Genomic DNA, 23,517 nt, shown 5'->3' with positions numbered 1-23,517 from the left:
GAGTGTTTTGTATGGGTTAAACACGTAATTGAGAATGCATTAGGCTATAAAACTCAGCCTATGTATTTTTAATCTTTTAATTAAACTTCTAATTGCCAAGGGATAAGCTCTGAGCAGGGCCCAGTGTGTGTGTGTGTGTGTGTGTGTGTGGATGCGCGTATGCTTGTCTCTTTACTAATGAGTTTATTGCATGCTTGTTTCTTGCAAAGGTACTGCGTTTAGAACTGAACAAAAGGTGAAGGAGATTTTCTACCAGGGTAGAAAGAATCTAATCCACTAATCAGGGATTTATATTAAGATTAGAGGTACAACAGGTCGATATTTGTATGCTTTAAAAGAGATAAGTGCTTCAACTTTAGAAACCAGTATTTTTTTATTTTTTGTACAGGTCTTCCCGTCTATCAGAAGATAACCATCCTCTGTGTTAAATAATGGGTGTGCGATGGCATGCACGGAGCCTTACATTATTCTGTTTCTCCGGCCATATCCTGCTGAATGGCTGTCAAACAGTATAGATACTATTTCAGCTGATTAGCATTGTGGTTGTCACCAGTTTTGTCTTGCTGATGTGTCTGAGGATAAATATCACATTGAGACTCGCATCAAATTAGAGGGAATTGTCTAAACCTCCAGCGCACACATAAAATGTTTTTCGCACCGACTGTAGGAAATGTTGGTTTGTTTGTCTGTACATCGTCACCCTTAAGGATTAGCCTGGATCAACTGTCGCTGGCTACATCTCATTAGAGGACGGTGTGAACACTCAGTATGGTCGATTCCGAAACGCGGGGAATTGACTTCCCTTGCTGAACGAATTGTCAATTGCATTGTGAGCGAGGGGTATAATTGAATGGAGGTGTATCTTTGGCCGGCTGCCCCTAGGGCTCCGTGAGTCAGATCAGTGTTTGCCAGAGGTGGCAGATGTGGTTACTGATTGCAACCAATGTCCTTTCACAATATTAAGATCTGAACACTGACATAGAGGAGGTGTAATTCAACAGCCTTCTGAGTTAAATAGTGATGATGACTGCTTGCCAGTCATAGTGAATTGTGATCTCTTCTCCACTGACTATCTGCTGAACGGAAAGATTTGGTGATGAGTTTGGAGTGATTTATAAGGAAAGAGAGTTTAATCCTGACCTGGAGCTGTTTTCTTTGGCCAGCAATCAGCTTAAACGATGCTGGTATGGAATAGGCAAGCCACAGCGGTGGTGTTACATTCGTCTAGATGCCCTTTAGAACCGGCAGTTTTTCTTTATCATCAGCTTTACAGCACCTGTATCTTTATAGGCCGTCGCGCTTTGCATTTTTCAAATATCAGTAAAGATAAACGGCCTGCTTCGTCATAGCATGGGGCGCCGGAGTGAAAGATTTCAGGTCATTGAGGGGGAAAATGATCCAGGATTTGAGAACTGCGTTGAGTACCATGAAAGCTTAAAACCCAAGAATGAAGTGGTTTTGATGCAGAGGCCTTGACATCTCTCAGGTTCATTTCTTTGTGATGAAAGACATACGTGACGATGTTCCTTAATTGTGTGTGCTGTCTTTTGGAATGGGAGACGAAGACGTGAGATGTTAGGCGGTAAGCAAGAGCAGGAATTTGTCTAATTTGGTGGGTTGTCTAAGCCCAGATCTTAAGGTCTGCGGGGAAGGAAGGGCCACAGTGTTTACATAGCCCAATTGTCCTGTGAGTGTCTAATGCACTACTGTTCAAACACTTGTGTGTGCACAGATGACCCTTGCAGCAGCCTTTGACACAAGTGCTGTGTCAGGCGTGCAGAGAATGCATTTGCTTATGTGTGTGAAAAGTAGTCACAATTCCCATTTACTTGGGACTCTGTTAGCTGCTGGTGCCTAGTGGTTTGGATGAGTAGTACTAAAAAGCAGCTAAGCTCAGTTCATCTCAATAAGGTGATTGGATTGGGAGTGGGGGGTGTGTATAGTGACAGAATACCCACTTGCTCCATCAAACCCTGGAAGCCAGACATTGACATACGGGGGAGTTATCAAACTAATTGTAGTTTGAATTACCTGTTATGATCCAGTGACAAATCTCCTTCTCTTCTGCCATTGGAGCAGAAAATGTAGCCTGGATTGGCATGATGTTAGCAAGTGTGTAAACTGTGCTTCAACAAGATGGATAAATGCAATTATTGGCTAGGCCAGGAGAGGAAAAATCCATTTAAAGCCTGAAACGCTAACCAGGGGCCATGGTTAATTCATTTGGCCAATTTGTGGGTGATGTACGAGTGTCGTGGCACATTAGTCAAGGAGAATGTGTGTGTGGGTTTAAGTAATTAGTGTGTTTGTCTCAACCAGGGGCATTGGGGGTGTTTCATTGGAACTGTCTCCTTGTGACTACTCCCTGAAACCCCTCCTTTTTCCCATCAACCCCCCTTCTCCTCCTCCCCTTGTTGTCATTTCAGTGGATAATACAAATGGGGCATGAGCTCTCAAATGACCAAAAGATGCACTGAGAGCAAAAGAGCAGGATTGCAGTTCAAATGAGCCGGGAAGAGTGCCACGCTTCACAAGGTGGCTCACCGAACGTGGCCTAACACCCCCCGATGTCTTCAATCAAGACTAGTCAACCAACTAAATCACTCAGGGTGTGAGGAAGACAGGTTGAGGAAGCAGTACTGGGTCAGAAGCTTAGTCACGCTGAAGTTGGGTCCTCACTAACCTAGTCTGACTCTGACATTTTTCCTGAACTCTTCTCGGGTTACAATTCAGTTACAACTAGAGAAACTGCCATTTACTCAAGGCACGGAAAGCTGAGGCCACTGTGATGAGTGGAGTGCTATCACCTCTGCATGCCCATCTCCACCCATCTCATTATCTTTCTGAAGGGCACGAAGGTTTTGAGCAACCCTTCGAACAGAACTGTTGTCTAAACCTTAAGGGTAGTAAACTCTGGGGTCCTATCTGGGGACTTTCTCTTTTTTAACTTTACTTGGCATGTCTCTGTGTTAATAAATAACGCAGTTTTGTTTACTACTCGTACTGAAGCACGCTTGACGCTTTCAGTGATTTCAGCGTCTGCCGTCTCACTAAACATCTCTAGAACTGCTCTAAGAGTTAATTCATGAGCATTTGACTGTTTCATTAAACTATTCTCATATCATATTACTTTGTGTTATTAAATAACCTTTATTTTCTAAAAAAAATATTGTTTTACATTTTCATTACTTACAAGATAGATTAAATGAGTGTTTTATGAATGAATGTTTCATAAATCTAATAATAAGGCTGTTGTAAGAATAAATGAAACTTGTTTTATGCTTTAAAATAATTAGACATGCTAAAACTGAATTTTGCAACAATAAAACATAAGGTTGGAAAAAATAAAACATTTCATAGGCCCCCCCCCAAAAATGTCATATTTGATAACATTTTAATAAATTGATGTTAAATTGTTTAAGTTTCATAATTGTAATCAATTAATGCTTTTTGATTAATACAATTAAATTGAACCATTGAAAAGGAATCCAGAAAAAAACCAATCTTTTCCGCTTACCTGCGAATAAAGCACAGCTCTACTTTGTTTACAGCAGTAACCAAGGGAACATTATATCGTGGCTGGTTCATAAGTGCCACCTGCTGTCAGAGAGTGAATTTGCACCTCATTCAGACCTGCTGCTTTTGTTTCATGCAGATGTGATTTATTTTATACGGTCTATAGTTTTATGTTGCAAAAAAATAAATAAATAAATAAAACCTAAAGTCAGAACATTCTGTTTTTGTTTAAAACCATGAAATTATGCAATCTAATTCAAATCAAAAACATCTGCTCATTGCAACATGTGTGTAGCATCTTTGTTTGGATTGTGATTAAAATCCAGTGGTTGCCTCTAATTTCAAATGGTTACAGATATTTTGGTTTAAGGCCAGTTTTTATATTTATTAATATTTTAAATAAAGCAAATAGCCAATAAATAAATTTGCAATCAACCAACTTGCTAGGTAATTTTTGTTTTAAATTCTGATTCTGAATAGGCTATGATTGGTGCATCACTAATTAAAATACTAAATAAAAGGCCTCAAATTGAAAGTATAAGCTGGGATGTCTTTATATCAATTCTTCAATAGGTAGATCTTGTCGTTCATAAACCTGAAGTCAGGTATCTTAGGTTTAAAAATGTTGGTGACCACTGGCTTACACACTATTGATTTAGAGTGGATGAATATCCTCTATTCCATTTATGTAAAGTCTCGTTGGTGAGAAACCACTTGACTGTTACGCAAGATTTGTGGTATGCAAACACGGTGGTCACAGCCCGGGGAGCTCTATGAGGAAAAAGGAATCGGTTTTCAGAGCTCGGCCGCAGATTGAACCAAAGTCTTTTAGCAACACACTGAGCAAAGGGAAGATTTTTAAAGCAGAAAGGTGTGTGGGTGCCCTTTTGCCCAAGAGTCTGTGCTTGGGTGGTTGAGGACATGAAGAAGGTTTTAGATCTGGTCACCTGACTGTGTGCTTCTCAGACTGTGAGGTCAGGAAATCAGAGCCGGCAGGGAAGCAGCTGGCCCGGTGCCTTTCTCACAGCTGCTGTGCGGCCTAAGACACTCGTATACTCAACTCAATCGCCTCTGGGAACGGACTCCAGGAGTGCGACCGCACACTTGAGGAGAACCACTCATGTTGCTTTTTGTGGTCAGATCTTACTGATGCTGCTTAAGTGTGTGCAAATTTTATGTTGACAGTCATTTGGTTGCTTCTGTCTTATTACAGAACGGATAACCAGAGATGGATTGGTGGATGTGACTGCTGTTCCCTGAAGCTCTGTGGCTATTTCATAAAACCTCTCATTTCAGTAGCATCTACGTTAGTAATTTCCGGCTTCCCCCCAACTGTCGACAAGAAATTATGATTCATCCCACTGTGCATTCCCCAGGATCCTTTTCTTTTTAGGCATACTGGTTGGAATCTCAAAGTACCCTTTGCAGCACTCTTGAGGTCCTCTTCTAGCTCGGTATCTACCACTTCTTCACACATGACCAACTGCATGCAGTGTCCTATTGACCAATAATCAGAAAAGGATTAAAAGAAACTGCTTGGGCGTTTTGTGGGTGCTGCTTGGATCACTTTACAGCAACGGACATGCCTCTAGATGCAACTGCTCCAGTTTGTAGGGAAGCTGCCAGTCTTATCATTTCCAAGCAAGTATTTTAAACAGCTATTCTATATGAACTAATTTGATCTGGGATTAAACTAATTGGATTTTGTGACCGAGTTGTTGTCTTAAGACATGACCCTGTGCCCTCTGTCTTATGGTAGAAAAAACCTCCCAAAGTCTGGGAGCGCAAAGACAAAATTGTGCCTTTGCCTCGTTGTGTTTTATGAAATGGAAAATGTTAGTTTTATGTTATGGTGTGGCTTGCACCCCAATAATTAAATGTAGATTTACTGCTCCAGTGTTGGGCCGAGGAACTGCTCCCATCTGTGGCATGAAGTCTAGCCACCCAGCATGGAATACGACACCCTGGGGTCCAGCCAGAACATGCACCAATCAAACATACATTAACACCAAGCAACACAACAGGTGAGCAATCAGGCCTTTCTGCAAGCCAAGAATACAGGCTCCAAATATTTTTATTGACTTTCTTACAGCCTATGGCTTGTATAATCATGATTTTGACTGAGTTTGGAGTTTTATATTAATTCTGTCAAAAACAATTTTACGGGAATTGTTTGTTTATTGGCACAGAGCTATGTCTCTTCGCCAAATGATGTTGCAATCTGTAATTTATGTTGATGGACTGATTGGGAGGTTGCATAGTTTAATGCTCGGGTGCTGTGGTCTGGGACTCTGGAAGACGCAACCGCTAATTGTTGACAGAAGCCATGGGCAGAGGAAAAGAGACAGACAGACAGACAGAAAGAAAGAAAGAGCGAGTGAGCGAGCAAGAGGAAGAATGAATGGGCTCTGGCAGCAAGGTTGTGGACTGAAGCTTGGTGTTTGGTTTTTAGGAAAGAGTGGATTCTTGGGATGTTCCCCAAAGACAAACGGCGGTGCTGAGCAAAGCCCATAAACCAAACACACTCCTTCTTTTAAGAAAAGAAACTCTAGTCACTTCTCAGTTGCGCTTGTTATGTGGTTTACCAAACCAAGTCGGTTGGAAATGTCTTGTCCGGTAGAGGAATCTTTTTTTTTTTTGTATGTTTTTCCCAACTGATAATAGGGTTCTGCATTTGCTTGCACTGATTTTAATATTACTCATTTAAAACAGCCCCATATTTCCACTTCCCATCTTTACGCCTTCTTGATCTCTGTCACAGATCCTCGACAGGAGGGCACATCTGCTTTCACTAGCTTCTCGTGCGAGCAAAGAAATTAGCAAATAACATCAGTAATGATTCAACTGGGCATAAAGTCATTGGGTGTCTGCCTGTTTGCCATTTGTCTGATGGGATTACTGTTTCTATGTAATTAAAAGTGTGACCCCGTGGGGAGGACGGTGGAAGGCACGAGGCTGAGTAGTACACCTGCTGAAGGGAGGAGGAGGGGCGACCTCAGTTCAGCACTAAAGATAGGAGGCGCAACAGAGCGCTGCAGAAGTGCCAAGCTCTTTACATGGATGTGCACATGTGTGTCAAACCCCTGGCTCGTTTAACTTCAATTTAGTTGAGTAGAGCAGACACCCAAAGTCTGAGTGATCCCTGTGTGCAGGCAGTGTGTCGGAGAGAGGTGGGGATGCGGGCTCCTGCTTTTACTCTGATTTCACCTGGGGTTTTGTTTGGACTCTTGAGCCTCAGTTTCTTTTGGACACTTTCCAGAGACTACGAGCCTGGCTTTTTTCAAGGCTCCCTCAGAACTAAAGTGAAAGGCCCTGGTCGGGCCTGGAATTGGATTTCAGATTTGATCTTGTTGTGTGTAGTAAACAGAACATTAAAGGCAAGAACATGGTACCTAATGAGTGGATGCATGTCTGGGTGTGTTTGAATGATGCATCCCTGTCACTGCCAACAACAAATCAACAACATCCTTGTTTCTCTTTTTCTTCTTTATAGCTTTATACACGTACACATATACAATATGTGTATATATGTAAGTATATATATACACACACGAGAGAGAGACTGTTATTGTAGACTGTTATTACTATTATTTTAATTGTATTACATGCTAGTAATAATAGTAGAACTATAACAGTGATTATATGAATAATAAATTGTTTACATATTTTATTGGGATTTTTTTTAAGTATAAAGAACAGTATATAATACAAATGTAAAATATATCTATGTCTCTCCAGTCCTATATTCATAGACAAACAGGATGTGGGTCTCAAAAGGACATTAGAAAAGTAACCAGAAAAGACAGGATGGCGCGCCTCAATCATTCCGTCCAGCAGAAAAATAAAGATTGGTGAAGAAAAAGAAAAAAAAAGCTCAAACAAACAAAAATAACTAGTTTAATTAGCATGGCAGGCTATGGCGCTGACTCTTTGTGGTTGACCGGGCATGACCGAGGTGGCACTGGACATGGGCATAGGGCCAAACATACAGGGAAATTACAGGGTGCCCAGGCAAGAAATAAAGCCTCTGCTGCCTCCCTCTCATATTTCGCCATATCTCTAGCATAGCTACATATTTTAGCATGCAATAACCCATGGTCTGTTTTCTGGACCTCTTTGTCTTTCCCCCCACTCTACTCTCTGTCTGCTTTTCTCATACAGCCTCTTTATTCCTGCCTTTTAGACCTTTTCTTACTCTCTCCTCCCCTGCCATTCTGTCTTTCTCTCTCCTCCCAGTGTGCACTCTGATTACCTCTCCAAACTGGCAATAAGTTGATTGCTTTACAGAGATGATGTAAGCCCTTGCCCTAGGGTACATCAGGTTGGCTTTCGCCTGCTTTATCTTGTAAAGCCTAAATTAACAGCTGGTTTGGTTTGAGTTCTTCTGGATCTGACTAAAGGATTAGGCCTCGTTCTCATGCGAGTCAATCTGGTTTGATTTATTGCAGGTCTATCAAAAAAGATCAATGGAGGCCCTTTTGAAAGTAAATCCTTAATCGCTCTTTGCACTTACGTGTCATCATTGTGAGTTTTCTCTCCCTCTCTCTCTCCCTCGTTCTCATTCCCTGCCTGTCTTCCTCCAGCTCTCTTTTCTCTTCGCCTTTTTTCCATCTCATGTTGAGAACGCGGCGATCAGGAGTGTCAGTGGTATTTTGTTGTTATACGGATGGATTTTTTTGCTCTCATTAGCCATCCATCACCGCAGCTCAAATTGAAGCCTAGCTTTGCCGGCACAGGCCCCGATGGCGGCTTGCTGCGTATTTTTATCGAGGTGCAAATCTAGCTATACGTGTCTACACATCCCAATACCCACAAATCCAAGGGATGAATGCAAGTATAATCATTTTAAAACATGGGCCCTCATTTTCATTTTCAGCTGTACCTTGCAATCAGACTGGTCAAAAGTGAACAAGGTGCACAACTAAATGGGGCCTTTTTCTCTATTTAATCCTTAAATGCATACATTGGGGCTTTTGCGACCCGGGACGCTATTCACTACCCTCTCCCTCCTTAATTTTTTAAAGTTATACATCAACTTAGTATTCCTCAAGCTAATCATTATAAACAATATAACAAGAATTTTTTTTATTTTCATTAAATTTTTATGTAATAATGATTGGCAAAACATCCATGCATTTTAAGGGTTAAGTGTATCAGTTCACAGTTTACAGAAGTCCCAGCTATATTTTGCAAGTTTGTTTGTTTTTTTCATAAGGAAAATAATGTAAAGGTAAATATTAAGTCGTGAAACCGAACACACAGGTCTTAAAGGGGTAGTTCACCCAAAAATGAAAATTCTGTCATCATTTACTCACCCTCAGTATTTTCCTTCTATGGAAGTCAATGGGAACCACCAACTGTTTGATTACCAGCAATCTTCAAAATATATTCTTTTTTGTTCAACGTAAGAAAGCAATGCATACACGTTTGGAACAACATGAGGGTGAGTAAATGATGACAGAATTTTCATTTTTGGGTGAACTATCCCTTTCAGTAACATTTTGAACACTACCGTTGCATTTAAGAGTTTTGATGTTCACAGTCTGATAAACTAGTGAGAGGTGGTGCAGTGGCCAAAGGCATCCGGCTGGCACAAATTTACATAATGACAGCAAGTGCAGCAGCAGCAGCAGCCCTCGGATGACCTGGAAAGTGAAACGGGAGCTGCTTGTCTTTAATATTCCTCCCCTCTCATTCCCACTTTCATTCACTTGTTTCTTCTCTCCTCCATTATTTTAACAACAGGCCTATTATCCACGCTCGTTTTTCCCTCCCTCTCAAGGCCATGACTCTTAAAGAATCTGGTGCTGGAGCGTAGACACTGGCATGGCCTGGCTGACAGGGAGCCACACACAGACACACTCTGACCCATTACGACCGGTAATAGTGGTCAGACAATATGTGTGTGTCCTTTTGAGAAAAGGATCATGTATGCTGTTTTCAAACACAGGTGAAGGGGAAATCGTAAAATGGTCAGGATTAGGGATTCACCGATATATCGGCAGCCGATATTGCACAATTGTACCAGAATTTATAACCATCGGTATATCGGCTGTATAAGGAAAAAAAGCTTATTAATTATTTTCGTGAAGGCACTGAGTTGTATAATGTCTTTTGAATAATCCTAGCTCTGCTGTCTGCACTTTAATGCTAATCAAAAAACAAAAGAACACACACTATTCTCGACTAAATAACTTTTGTACCTTTCGTAAGTGTAGCGGACCTCATCTGAATGATGACCTAAACTTTACTGATGTTTTATTAAGTTTATTGTGTCCTTTTTCACTCCGAAAAATCACCATTAGAGCTAAACAAAACACAGTACGAGAAGTGCACATTAAACACTCTCTCAGCTGCATTATCATCAACATACAGCGAATACAAAACACTTATTACAACTAAAAGTAAACAAATATATACAGACCTCATGCCATTTCGGGGGGTGGTTAATAAACGGACAAACTTTAAATCTGAAGAACTGCGTGCTTTCATTACCCATACAGCTCCGTAGAGTAGAAAACCCATCGAAATAAGAGTCCCGTCTTAGTAAAGGAGATCTCATACATATTTAAACTTAAACTAATATAAAAATTTATTCAAACTAATTAGAAGATTAAGCATAAAGTATGTTACAATAAAAATGATTAATATGTATTTAATTTATATAGTGAAGTGTTATTTTACATATGTTTACTTTATTTCTCTACCTGAAAACTGTTAAGCCTATGTAAAAAGCACTATTTAATTAATATGTATCTTTATTCTGTTGTATTTATGTAGGCCTGCTGAATGTTAAATGGATCGAATCCACGTTCATTAGAAATTATTTGATGATGCAGCAATAAAACTGCTAGTGTAATTTAATGCAGATGTTTTTGAACTTTGCTGATTTAAAACATGATCAAAATACTATCTATTTTGATGTCGAAATTTCAAATAAGAGAGAAAGTGACAAATATCGGTATCCGTATCGGCCAATAAGTATTTGTTAAAATCAGTATCGGTATCGGCCTTAAAAAAATCCTATTTTAATTGTATTAAATGCTAGTAATAATAGTAGAACTATAATAGTGATTATATAAATAATAAATTGTTTACATCTCTATTATAGATGTTTTCAAATAAATTAAATTACAAAAGTAAAATGTGTTAATTTATTTGTTCGCACAACCACTCAGTATTTTACAGCAGCCTCCGCAGCATTTTACAATTCAATTTTGTAGTGTCATTAATATTATTAATATTTATTAACTCAATTTAAATTTATATTAAAACAATTTATTTCAAATATAGATTCAGTCTTTATTGCAATTTTTAAAAAACCCTTTTTAAAAGAACACTATTCCTGCAGCATTTCTTCTGTTTCCAGTATCCTCCCCCATTCATTTTCTGTAGACACAATTCATTTGTATTGTGGCGTGTGTGATTCTGCATGTGTGAGTGTTGCTGAGAAAAGCTCAGGCAGATCGATGTCAAGTTCAGGTGTGTCCTCCTCCCTGGCTGGGAGAACAGTGCCGAGGGGCCGAGCAGGCAGGAGGGAGGGAGTGAATTAGGGTACGTGGGAAGGAAGGGCTCGCTGTCAGCCAGACAGACCTCTTAATCCTATAGCCCTGGAGAAAGGGTGTGTGTGCATGCACATTTAGACCTATATTTCTGCATGTGTGTGTGTGTGAAAAACCTTCAAGCGGGGTTTAGTTGGTTTAAATACCTCTGCTGAGCCTATTGTACCCATATGTGTGGGTCTTGTGCCCGTCTTTGTGTTGTTTTTTTTTAAAGGACAGCATTTTATATGGCCAGTGTTTGTCATAAGTCAGACATCTGATTGTATATTTATGTGAGTTTGACACAATGAATGTGAGGGAAAGGGGGTGTAGTAGTGGATCTGTCTGTGAGGTATGATCATCCACATTTTGCACCTGCAAGCTTTAGCCTTTCTCTTGGCGTACCCTCATTGTTTTCAGCACTTCACTGTAAAAGACCCAGAGAAGAAGGGTTGCATCACCTCAGAGTTCGTTAAAGTAAAGCACACTATTTAGCTACATTCCATACAAGCCTGCTGTCTCTAACTTTCATTCCCACCCTCTCTCTCTCTCTCTCTCTCTCTCTCTCTCTTTTTGGCATAGACTTTTGCATATATCACAGGCTGCCAGGCTAAGAGCCTGGGACTTCCCCACGCCACACTCCAAGCCTTTGATCCCTTGCTTTGGAGGTAACATCAAAAGGAGAGGCATAGAAAGGCAGCTACTACTGTGAAGTTCAATGTTCAACTTGATGGCTTGGCTGAGGGCTTTTTTTTTATCTGTACTTCTTCCCCCAGCTGACAAAAACACACAGTTTGTAGCCATGGCTTTTTTTCCAGTGCATGTTAACCTTTATAGAACACATCTGTAAAAAAAAAAACATCACCCACCCCCAAATCTGCATGTCCGTGTCTTGCAGCCTTGCATGAAGGTGGCTTTGGAAATGCAGCCGGAGCATCAATATTGCAGCTTTGCATCAAGTAAACGACTAGATTGGAGAGAGGACACGATGCTGAGAAGCCAGCTTCATGCAAGTTCAGGTGCACACGTCATCAGCAACTGTCAGTGTGTTATAGGGTGAAACAAAGCATTGTAGGTTGGTTTTCAGCACACTATTACTATGGAACAAATGATTATCAGACTGACATTGTAATTGAATCATCGCTGTTTATTAAGGTCTTAAAGCTGCTGTCAGACAAGAATTTCACCACGTTCATGTACATGCAAACACAGGACAACAAAAACTCAAGTGAAGATTTTTTTGTGTTTTGTTTTGCACATCAGAATGTAGAAAAGTAGAGTAGATTCTGTGATTTCATATTTTGAATTGGTATTTTTTTTTAAGTTTATATATTTTTAATTATATATTTTAAATGTATATTCATTTTTAAATATTGTATACTTCTTATGTTATATTTAAAACATGCATTAAAAACAAAAGCCCTACAGTGTGACATCATATCCTATTAACCATTGTAGTGTAAAAAAAAATTGCATGCTCAGTGTCTAATGTGACCCAGGCTTAAGATGTCAGGACATGGTCTGTTTGTCGATTTGAATTAATGCATATAAAGATGTGTTCTTTCATATGGGAAAGCTACAAAAGATTGAAAGTATAGTACAGGATCATCCTATGCATCTTATGAATAGCCCTCTTAGTATGTTCAGACTTTACATGTCTGGAGTGTGTTACTGTTTAGTTAAGAATTGAGATTAGTTTTCACACTCATCCTGCATTAGTCATAGCTGTGTCCAGCTAACTAACCACCTAACTAGTCATTTCACATGCATACACAGATAGACAGAAAGGGAACCTGCATCTCATCTGTGCAGTATTGAATTGATCATTAGCGAGAAGGGGGTTGCATTGAACACTCAGTTTATTTTTGCTTATCCTTGTCCCAATGCCCTGTCACCCTTCTGTCTGTGGTTCGAGGAGACAGGTCTGTGGTTTGCCCAAGAGAGACACAGAGCCGGAGAGAGTGCATTAAAGATTCAGTAGTAATTGCTGTGTGTGATGGTGTCTGTTGCTGACATTTGTGGATGGATGTCAGCAGTAATTAACAGAGGTGGAGGCAGGGTTATGTGTGTTTTGTGAGGGGTGTGGTGGGGAGGGGTAGTGGCATTACTACAAAATCATTACTACAGTTTATTTGGAGGTGAAGGGTGCTCTTTGTGGGGTGAGGAGGAGAAGATAGGGTTCTCAACATCACCCACAGTGCTTTACCCATAGCTTCCACTGCACGACCTTCCCTGAGTCTTATTGTCATCTGTGCCTCCTCCATTTAAATGAGCTCTATTAACCAGTCCTTTATTTACTTATTTATCTGAGAGCAAAAGAACGGGCTTGTCTCTGAAGGTAGTAATGTTCTCATGGACAGGTCGTCAGCATTTTGTTACACTTTTTGTACCATCAGTCGATTGCCATTTGTTAGCAAAAATTACCCAGTGGACACATCACTAACCAACAAAAGGTACAGAAAAATATAAACCCTTCTGCCATTTATCAGGTAGTTGACAGCGAGATTGGTCTAAATAGACTAGCCTGTAGTATCTGTGCTTCACTTAGTGTGTTTGACGTTCCCGGAGTATGGACAGGGTTTGTGTTGTAGGGTAAAATCAGAAGGGTGTCCTGTGTTGATGCTTCTGACCTGCAACCTTTTTGAATTTTGAGGCGGATAATGGTACTCAGATACTCACAGGGACCAGACCTTATGAATATGGAGTTTGGAGTGCTTCAAGGTTTATTTGTGTGTGTCTGTCTGTGTGTGTGTTGGTTGAAACTCATTTGAAAGTTGTTGTTGCTGCAGGAGGTGAAAGTAGTCTTTATTTTGAACTTGAGAGTATGCACTAGTGTGGTAATTACCTCCTCGTGGTGGCCAGGGGTGACCCCTATCTGTACAGTAAAGCTGTTCCACGGCTGAGTGTGTGTGTGTGTGTGTGTGTGTGTGTGTATGTGTGTGTGTGTGTAAATGTGAGCTCCGAAGTCCAAACTCCTTGCCAACCCAATGTTAACTCTGCAGGACCTATGAGCAAGCACACCTAGCACTAAGCCCTGTGCCCAGGCTGAAGATCAGGTAGCTGGTAAGTAGGTCACTGTATGAGATTCCACAGTGTAGGAATGGTAACTCTCTTGGTGTTGAAACACTGCAGGCTGTGTAAGTGTGCAGCTCTTGGGTGTGTTGCTAGGCCTTAGCTGCCTGTATGTCTCATTATGGGCTCTGCTGGAGGAGACACCAGCCACGAAGACTAGAGCCTGCAGGGCTATTTATAGATCACTCTTAAGGGGCCCATAATCACCCAGAAGAGAGAAAGAGAACAAGAGGAATAAAAGAGTAGAAGCAGGGGGACATGCTTTTTTGGGAAATAATCCAAAAAAAAAAAAGAGTCTTGTTGAAAGAATTGTAGCAGACCATATAAAATGTCAACTTTAAGACCAAATGGAATCCTCTCTAGTTGCCTTCCTCACAGCAAAACAGACATGCCATGTCACAAGATTAATATTCATAAGCCAAACTGGTAAATTTTATGTCCACTTCATTTTCCAGATTGTTTCTAAGGCGCTTGGGTAGAAGGAAAACATCATAGAAAAGTCACATTAACTTGTTCCTGTTTACTTACATAGAAATAATAGGGCCTTTCGCACTGCAGTAACCTTTTCATAGCACCAGAACTAATTGTGGAACTACCCACTTTTGGGCGTTTTTGCACCGCAGGAACTGGGTGCGATTGTAGTACCGGACTGCCTTTTTTGAGAACCAAATTAGCTCCTACTCCAGATCAGGGTCTAACCAGCACAACTGGTACTACTCGTGATGCATACTGTATACATTGTGTCAACTTATTTCGCAAGTATGATGAACAGCGATAGTTGGACGGACGCTCAAGTGCAGGCACTTGTAGCAAATGTATCTCTGCCAGTTGTCGTTGGAGATTCTTAATCCTCCTTTCCGTTCTTTCTACGCTTTATGTATATGTCGACATTCCATGTCCATTATTGTGAAACCCGCGAGACAAACACAGCTCCGATCACAGCGTCCTCCATACTCCTGTTGTTAACGTTGTTCTTCTTTGTTAATGTTTTTGAACGTCTCGCACAAATAACATTGCTGTCGACCGGCTTACGTCACGTCCTAGTGCACACAATCGGTGCAAATGCAACCCTTTAAATGGTACTGGGAAATAGTTCACACAAAATTGCCGCAGTACTTTAGTACTGTACATTTAGTTCTGGAACTAAAGCGGTGCAAAAGACCCTATTAATGGATTAGCAATCTATGTAGTATTCCTAGGGTGTACATTTCTATGTGAGCCTACATGGACTTTAATAGAGGAACCTCGTCACTCTGTTCAATTGTTTCCATGAGAGACTTTTTATTTATTTTACTGCCTCCTAAAGCAAGGAGGACTGCTCTTAAAGAGCTAGTCTGGCTTTGAGGCTTGGCAGAACTTCTTTATGGACTTACTTCTTGGTACCATGTGCACATTAACACTACCTAACACAGTCTGATCTCTTCAGGTGAATCAGATGCTGTTTGCTGTTTGACTAATACACAAGCCAACACCTTCTATGTAAACAGAATACCAGCACATCCATATGCATCTCATGCTACCGTGCTACTGGTGCTGGATCAGATAATAATAATTTGGGAACTGGGAATGTTTTAGCTAAAACACTTTTTTTGATCTGTCTCTTTAAATGGAAGATATGCTTAGGTTCTTGCTTTACTGTGGCACCAAAAAATAAATAAAACTATGTCTTCAGAAAAAGAAAAGTAGTAATATTGATAACCCCTAAGAATTTTTTTTTGTCATCCCTCTGAGGAATAGTAGAGATAGCTTAACATGTCTGTGTCATTATTGAATAGACCGTTTTTATTCAGGTAGCTAACTACAAACAAGATCTAACATAATCATTTTTGTTTAAATTCTTGTTCTGCTCCAATTATAGCACCCCTTGTGGTAGGGCTGGACGATTATGGCCTAAATCAAAACCTCGAATAATTGAACATTTTACCTTGATTACGATTAATGAACGTTTATTTTGTTTCAGTTTTTGTTTAGTTTTTTTGCCCTCATAGTTCACTGACAAGGTTTGTACTGTAAATATGATTGACTATCAGCAGTTATTTTATCTATGTTCATAACATTTCTTACTAGGGTTGGGTGTCGTTTGAATTTTATCGATTCCGATTCTTATCGATTCCTAGTTTCGATTCCAATAAGATAAAATATCCAATATAAAAAAATTAAGTCAAACATTTAGATGTCAAACGTTTTTACAAAGCATTCTGTTGCAGCTGAATAACATGAGCACTTGTTTACGTTCACGTAAGACGAAAACGGCTGTGTTTATGATGATATACTGATGTACTTTTCTGTATTGTAGTTTCGACTCGGGACAACCTTTTCTACAGTTAAAATACACAGAACAGTCAGAGAACGGACACAAACCGGGAACCCGCAGCGCGACCGCAGACCACTGCTCTCTATACAAGCGCTTGTGCTTCATGTGCGCTTCACACAAACATGCTATAATAAGTTTTGAGATTCTAAGCTATTTTAGTGATAAATCACAGGACAGCAATGACAACTAGTTTCTGTGTTCCTCTGTGCGCGCGACTTTCATAGCTCCTGTTTATATGAGTGTTCGTGCTACAATGCAGCTGCGCGAACATGGTAGCTCGATATAAAAATACACATCCGTTCATCTAATCGCTTGAATGTCCAAACCATAAAACACGCGCCATCAGTATATGTTGAACCAAGTCATGTTTTGCTTTTATGCCACTGACTGGAGAGCAGAGTCATGTGGCTACACACGCGCTAGTATACTTTTATGGGGGAAGTGTTAACACAATAAAAAAAAAATGAAATAACCGACATAGGAAAATTACGTCGGTTAGAGGTTATGAATTTCGGTTTTGACTATTTTTCGATTAATCTTCCAGCCCTACCTTGTGGCAGTGCTGAGAATTCAATGTGCATTCATGTAGTTTTGCACTATTTCTGAACAATACATGAAATCAAGCTTGCTCATCTCTAAGCGTCCATGTTCAATTACTTTTATAGAGTATGTTTCAGGCCTAAGTTTCTGAAGATGCCTGCCTTGTCAACTGTTGGGAGGATCAGTTTTAGAGGCAGTGTGAAAGAAAAATGTCAGTGGGAGTTTATTATGAAGAGGGCCATGGTTAGAGGCGAGGGGATAGAGGAGATCAGGCTGGGGTCTCTGGCTCTGTGCTGTCAGAGTGCTGAGAACCCCCCAGCGGTTCCAGCTTTGGAGTAAATACGGGCCCCGCGGACCCTCTCCCGCCCCGGGGCACACAAACCCCAGGCCTGCCCACATTCCAGCTTTATTTTCCTGGTTGCAGAATGCCTCAGGCAATCTGAGCTGGTGGGGTGTTCTTTTCTCTTTTTTTCCCTTTATTTACTCATAAAATGTGTATTAGAAGAACTAAGCAAGTGTGAAGAGCTTTCGTGTAGACTAACTTTCAGTTTCATCTAGTGTTGAGCCACACCTCCTCCTTTTCCATCACCTCCACCCCTAGCCCCCACATCCAGCATGCTCCCATCCATCCAAAATGAAGGCTATTTGAATGTTTCAAGCAAACATACAAAGAGAGAAAGACACACACTCACCCAAATACAATTTCTCCTTTTTTTTCTTGCTCTCTACCTCTCTAGAGATGGGAGTCTCACAGATGGCCAGATCCCTTCTCTTTGGATCAGTGAATTTCAAAGAGACTGTCTTGATCATTATTATGTCCTCTCCCCCCAAAAAAAAAAAAAAAACTCCTCTTGAGAGAGTGAGTGTATTATGTGTTCGTCTGTATGTATCCATGCTTGCCTTTTCCTCAGCACCTGTGAAAAAAAAAATGGGCTTTTTATTGTTGCTTGTTCAGTGGGAGTGGTATATATCACAAATCTTATGCAAACATGTTTGGTTCTCAATGTGAACCTAGTATCAAGCACTTGTGAAAGCCTCTTAAACATACTCTTTTTAGATTCTAATTGGTGTTGCCACTTTTGTTTACAGAGACAGGAAATAACAAGAAGAGGGTAGGACCAGGAGATTACTTGATCAGCACTCAAATTTGGATCACCGCACTGTGCAACATGTTAGAGGATGCACACTACCCAGCAGGCTGATTAGTCAATTTCAGGTGTCTTAGCCTAAATAATGTCTTGTTTTATTCTTGCAATCAGCAAGAGGTCATGCTTTCACACCATTAGAGCATATGTGGACATGGTGATGGTTAGGTTGATATTTGGATGCATGTGTCAAGTGTTTTAGTAGCTGCATATGGTCTTGACCCCTGTGCACAGATGGTCTGGGATTTTCCGGGCCTGATTGAGCATCTCTAGTGGGAAACTGGCTCACAGAGTGCTTGCTGGACCCCCTTCCACCCTTTTGTTTTCAGGTTCATCCCATGCTGGAAGGCTGAAAATAAATACACATATATCTCTAGCCTCTCTGACAAAGTAGGCATCTGATTTGTCTGATTGTGGAAAAGCCTTTGCTCTTAATCCAAAAGCAAATCATACACGCTATTTACAAAGCTTAAATTTGGTTAAACCATTCAGTTGTGTTTGTTCTTGTTCACTTAAAGTTGCAAATGCTTCAATAATCCAGATGACTTCAGCTGTGGGCCTAACATTGTAAAGTGGATTTCTGGTTTGGAATGTTTTTCCATGGAAAAATAAAGGGTTTCTACAAAGGCCAGGTTGCAAAATTCAGTTTAGGTGAAAAGATTTTGCCAGAAAACCTGATTAAGCCACTTCTTTTCTCTCTCTGTCTTTCTGACTCCTCTCTCTTTCTCCCGGAAAACTCCAGGCTATAGAGGGACAGAGAGAGAGTTCATCCCTTTGGGAGGATTTAGAGGGCTCCCTTGTCTTTCACTTCATCAGAGACAATTGAGTCATTCATTCCTATTGTCGCTACTCTGAGGCAAGGCAGGAGAAGGCAAGGCAAGACTTGAGGGTTTGCTGAAGAGTAAGGGGGGCGAAGGGGAGCCCCTGCTGTTGGGGCCCCGGGACAGAGTAAGCACTCTGGATACTTCTTAAGGCTGAGTGGGAGGTTACTGAGTTCTCCGGAGCTCCAGAGCAATTTGTCACATCAGAATAGCACTTGAGTTACGTGGAAGGGGGCCTCCTAGCTGGAGAGTTTTTAGAAGGCAGAGAAGAGGTAGGGGGAGGTCAGAGGTCATGGCCTTCTCAAACCCCAAGTGGTATGTCCGTCAGTGGGCCAGGGGTGGTGTAGGTGGTTGGGCTGTGAGGGAACACTGCTGGGACTTTGGCACTGGTCTAGGCTCAGCTTTCCTTGGCATGCTTGTAAAACTTGCAAGAGGAATTAGGCCAAGGGAAAGGTCTGAAGTGGATACGCCTGTCAGAGTACGTGCACTAAGCTTTCAGCACCCACACCGGCAAGGTGTCACCTTTCACCCCATCCAAACTCAATTGCACATTGCTGGAGCAAAGGACATTACCTGGCTCTACCTACCAGGATATTACCTAGTCCGACGTGCACACGCATTTCAAACTAAGACTTATTTATGAATATTACATGTTATTTTTGCATTAAACTTGAGCTGATCCAAGTTCAAAAAATGTGTCATTCCTCTCCACCTGTCAACAGTAGGCTTCACCATACCAGCAGTTATTTGATTAGTTGGAGGTGGGTATGTTCAATTCAAGGCTGAGGTAGGAGTCCAAAAGTCCCTCCAGGCTGGACCACAGGACTGCACCATGCTGTGAATCCACCTCTAATTAGCTCCGATTCAGTGCTATTCTTGAAGATACATGAATAGTCTTAAAACTACAGTTTTACTTTATGGATACATGCTTAAATGACGAGCCGCAGAATCAGGCTCTTTTTTTTTTATCTTTGGCAATGTGGAGATTGGAATGTCCTCATAAGAAGAGTAAAATCTCAGAGGACTGGAAGTGAAAACTTCACTGATAGGCTGTGAGTGGGGAAGGCGTGAAGCTGTATGTTTGGATGGAGAAGGACAGAGAGTAAGAGCTGAAAAGTTGACCCTGATTGGCCAGATCTGGTCAGACGTGGGAATGAATGTGATTCTGATTTGTGGCTCACTTTGGCCAAGTTTTTTCAGTTGATTTGGAGCCCAGTGGTTGATGTCCTGGCAGCTTCAGAGACCAAGTTACAAGACTGACTGACTTGTCAGATGTTTCCTTTGGGGATCTGATGAAGTATAGCTATTTTATTTTTATTTAGAGGGTATTCTAAATTATTTTTTCATGTCATGGGCCCAAGACTGCATCCGAAATTGCACCAGGGTTAAGAAATCGAGCCCCAGCTGCTGTGTCTACCCTACTCTTTTTGTCTTCTTTTCACTTCTGTCCACCATTCCTCCTTCTTTCTGGCCATTCTTCATCCTTCCATCCTTCATTTGTTTGATTCTTTCCTTTCTTCTTTCCCATTCAACTTCAACTTTGCTTTCTTAAATATTTTTTTCATCGGCCAAGCCCACATGCAAATCCACTCAACCCTCCAATGTAGTAACATAGATAGTTTGAATGCTTATTTGAATCTATTTTGTCATTCAACAGAGCAGCGGTTTCCAATGGTCACTTTTTTTTTTTTTTACCTCAGTGTATGTTGCCGTTCAGGTTTCCCATAATAACAGCAATCGGGCCAGTTAACCTCTAACCTGTGTAAGACAACAGCCACACTTCAAGTGTTAGGAATGTGCAGACCCTCACACTTCTCCTGATGAGACACCCATGACTCAGATAGCCATAGAACTTTGAGTCCAAGTCTCATGTTCACAATCAGCTGGTTGTTTCTGAGCCACTATGGAAACAGGTTAAAAGTTCAGGGGGCCAGTTCACTTGCTGTGGGCTAATGGACTAAGAACATTAGGCAAATTGGTTTTAGGATAGTAACAGCAGGTTTGTAATGAGCCCCGGCATGTGATCCTTAAATGAGAGGTCTCTCGAGCACTCAGGGTACATGCAAACGTCTAGTCTGCAGAGCAGATCCTGCAGTCCATGGATGAAAACAGACATAAGAATTCAGAGACTGTGTCCATCAGCAAGACTTTATGTCAGAGTTCACAGAGATATTAGAGGCAGTAGAAAGATGGAATGATATGCAGACTTCCTTTCACTGAGTGAGCTGGATAGGAAGCTCAGATTGCTTACTATAGGGATGGGTATAGTTAAAATTTTATCGATACCTATACCGATACTGCTTATCGATACTATTTAGTGCAAGAAGAGATGATTTGAAAAGTTGTAGAACATTTCAAGTTATTATAATAATAATAATATTTTTTTTTTTACTGATATTGTTATCACTATTACCACTGATTGCACAGAAACCCACACCGCACATGTTCATGGATATCACACGCACGTTGAGCAAATGTCGGCTACATCATTCGGTGATGAAAACTGACAAGCAGCAGCTTCTAATTCTTCATTAACATTAAAGTATTCGAAAATAAAACAACGCAGTATCATTTGTCCTGAGGCTTATCGATAGTCCGGTATTGACCCGATTACGTACCAGTCCAAAAAAAAAAAAAAACCCACCATATGAATGCATTACATTTTGGTCAAATGCTTATTGCAAAGCATGTGTTTAAAATCTGTTTGCATATATATTGAGCTCTCAAAAAATTATTTGATTTTACAGTTTAAATTAGGAGTTTGAAAAAGTCTTGGAGATCTTCATGGTGATTATTTTCATCTTTGGGCTTTGAGAGCGATGTTAGGGTTCATGAAAGGGCTGTTTGCATGTGTACACCTGATAAAGTCCGGGTCAATCATTCACTGGGACAGTCGCGGCAGTCGTGCCACACCCTTATTATGTGTGGAAAAATGCTAAAGTCCACCTGGAATTCCAGAGGCCAATAAAACATTTGTGCATGATTAATACAGGATGAAGAATGAACATATTCACCTGAATGCTTTAGAGTGTGTGGTTCAAAGTGTACTGTTTTTTTGTGAATGACAAACATAAGGTGTAAATTAATTTTAACACAAGTAATTTACATTTTCAAGAAGTTCCACCTCATGCATCATTCGATCTTGGATCGTTTTGACATGATTTCTTTTTTGTTTACTTTTACTTTCTATGTCACCCCCCCCAACTCCCCCCCCCACTCAGATATTTTAGCTCTTATGTTGTGTTTCCCTTTGTTTTCTGCATTGTTAACGTGTTTTTCTTTTGTTTTTCTCCATTTTTCTTTCTTTCTGCCATCCAGTATCTACAGATGAAATGGCCCCTGCTAGATGTTCAAGCAGGAAGTCTTCAGAGTAGACAAGCACTTAAAGATGCCAGGTCACCTTCTCCAGCACACATCGTTGTAAGTAACACCCACGAGTCATTGCATTTACAAAGCTCTTTGTTCTACAGCACAGTCCATGAAAACCAAACTACTTCCGGTATCCTGTATTGTTGGGTTCTTTGGATCCTTACACTCCTCTCCTAATCCACAGCTGTTAGTCGGTCTAGTGACCTACAAAATAAAAAAAAACTGTAGATCAGATTATGTTGGAATATTATATATCACATGGGTGCTTGTTTAGTAATGTGCTTGTCTGTAATATGGCTTCTTTGTGGAAATGAGGGTGAGATTTCAGTGTAGCTCAACAGTTTTTCCCTTTGAGGGATAGCACAAAGTGGCAAGAATGTCTTTTTACCGTGGAGACAGATAATTAATGCCCATGCTAAGCAAGGTTCAGGGAGTGAGTGTCTGGAGTATGCTATGTTTATTTAGCAATTTTATATGCTGGATTTGCGAGTGCTGTTATCCATGTGTTTAACTCAAAATGTTATACTCTTTTAAAATCTGCAGATGATAAGGGCTTCAAGGTTAGCCACACGGCTGTGCAGAAATAATTTTGCCATCTTAAAACATCACGTTATTGATTCCTCTCCTTGGACAATAGACCAAATTTGATTTTGGTCTTTCCATTGTAGTGCAGGAGTTTGGGACTTCATTGCGTTTCCATAGTTACTGGAAGCAACAGAGTGCCTCCAAGGTCTTGTTTAGGAATACAAGAGAATAATCCATCCAATCCAGGATAATATTCTGTCAGAGAGATAAACACATTTTGAACATACTGGATTCAGTTTTATTAGTTGTTCTTACTTTAAATAGGTGTGGGTTGTTTTGGTTGGCTATTTACCATGTTAATGTGGTATAATGATATTTAATATTCCCAGTTACCTTTAAAGAGGAAATTAAAATAGTTTTTAGTATGTGCCTATTGTCTTTTAGTAAAATGTAGATAATCATGTTTGGCTGTGACATAAACTAAAAACTATTAGATGTTTTGAGTTTTTTCTCCACTTGTTGTCTAATGCAATTTTATATATACTACGATTAAATATTTTTTGAGGTTGGTAAGATTTTTTTAATGGTTTTGAAAGAGGCTTGTGATGACAAAGCTTCGAATGGTAGTGTATATTTGCTACTTCAGGTTTAAGTATTATTAAAGTATTATTAAG

At 40.4% G+C, this 23,517-nt stretch overlaps 1 protein-coding gene across 23 annotated transcripts in view; it reads left to right on the top strand.

Annotated features, from left to right (window-relative positions):
* The window catches only part of LOC128025372 (transcription factor 7-like 2), an 86,106-nt gene that overhangs the window by 8,074 nt on the left and 54,515 nt on the right, over positions 1-23,517 (top strand). For 19 of the 23 annotated variants that reach the window (XM_052611665.1, XM_052611670.1, XM_052611685.1 and 16 more), the window contains exon 4: positions 22,268-22,369. The exons of the other annotated variants lie outside the window; for them this stretch is intronic. In XM_052611665.1, coding sequence (XP_052467625.1) covers positions 22,268-22,369 — 102 coding nt within the window. The remainder of the gene's footprint in view (positions 1-22,267; positions 22,370-23,517) is intronic. 23 annotated transcript variants of the gene reach the window in all.

The sequence above is a fragment of the Carassius gibelio genome, chromosome A12 (assembly GCF_023724105.1).
Source record: "Carassius gibelio isolate Cgi1373 ecotype wild population from Czech Republic chromosome A12, carGib1.2-hapl.c, whole genome shotgun sequence".
NCBI classification, from domain to species: Eukaryota; Metazoa; Chordata; class Actinopteri; order Cypriniformes; family Cyprinidae; genus Carassius; species Carassius gibelio.
Note: the sequence above shows the minus strand (reverse complement) of the source record. Positions and strands in the feature narration are given on the sequence as shown.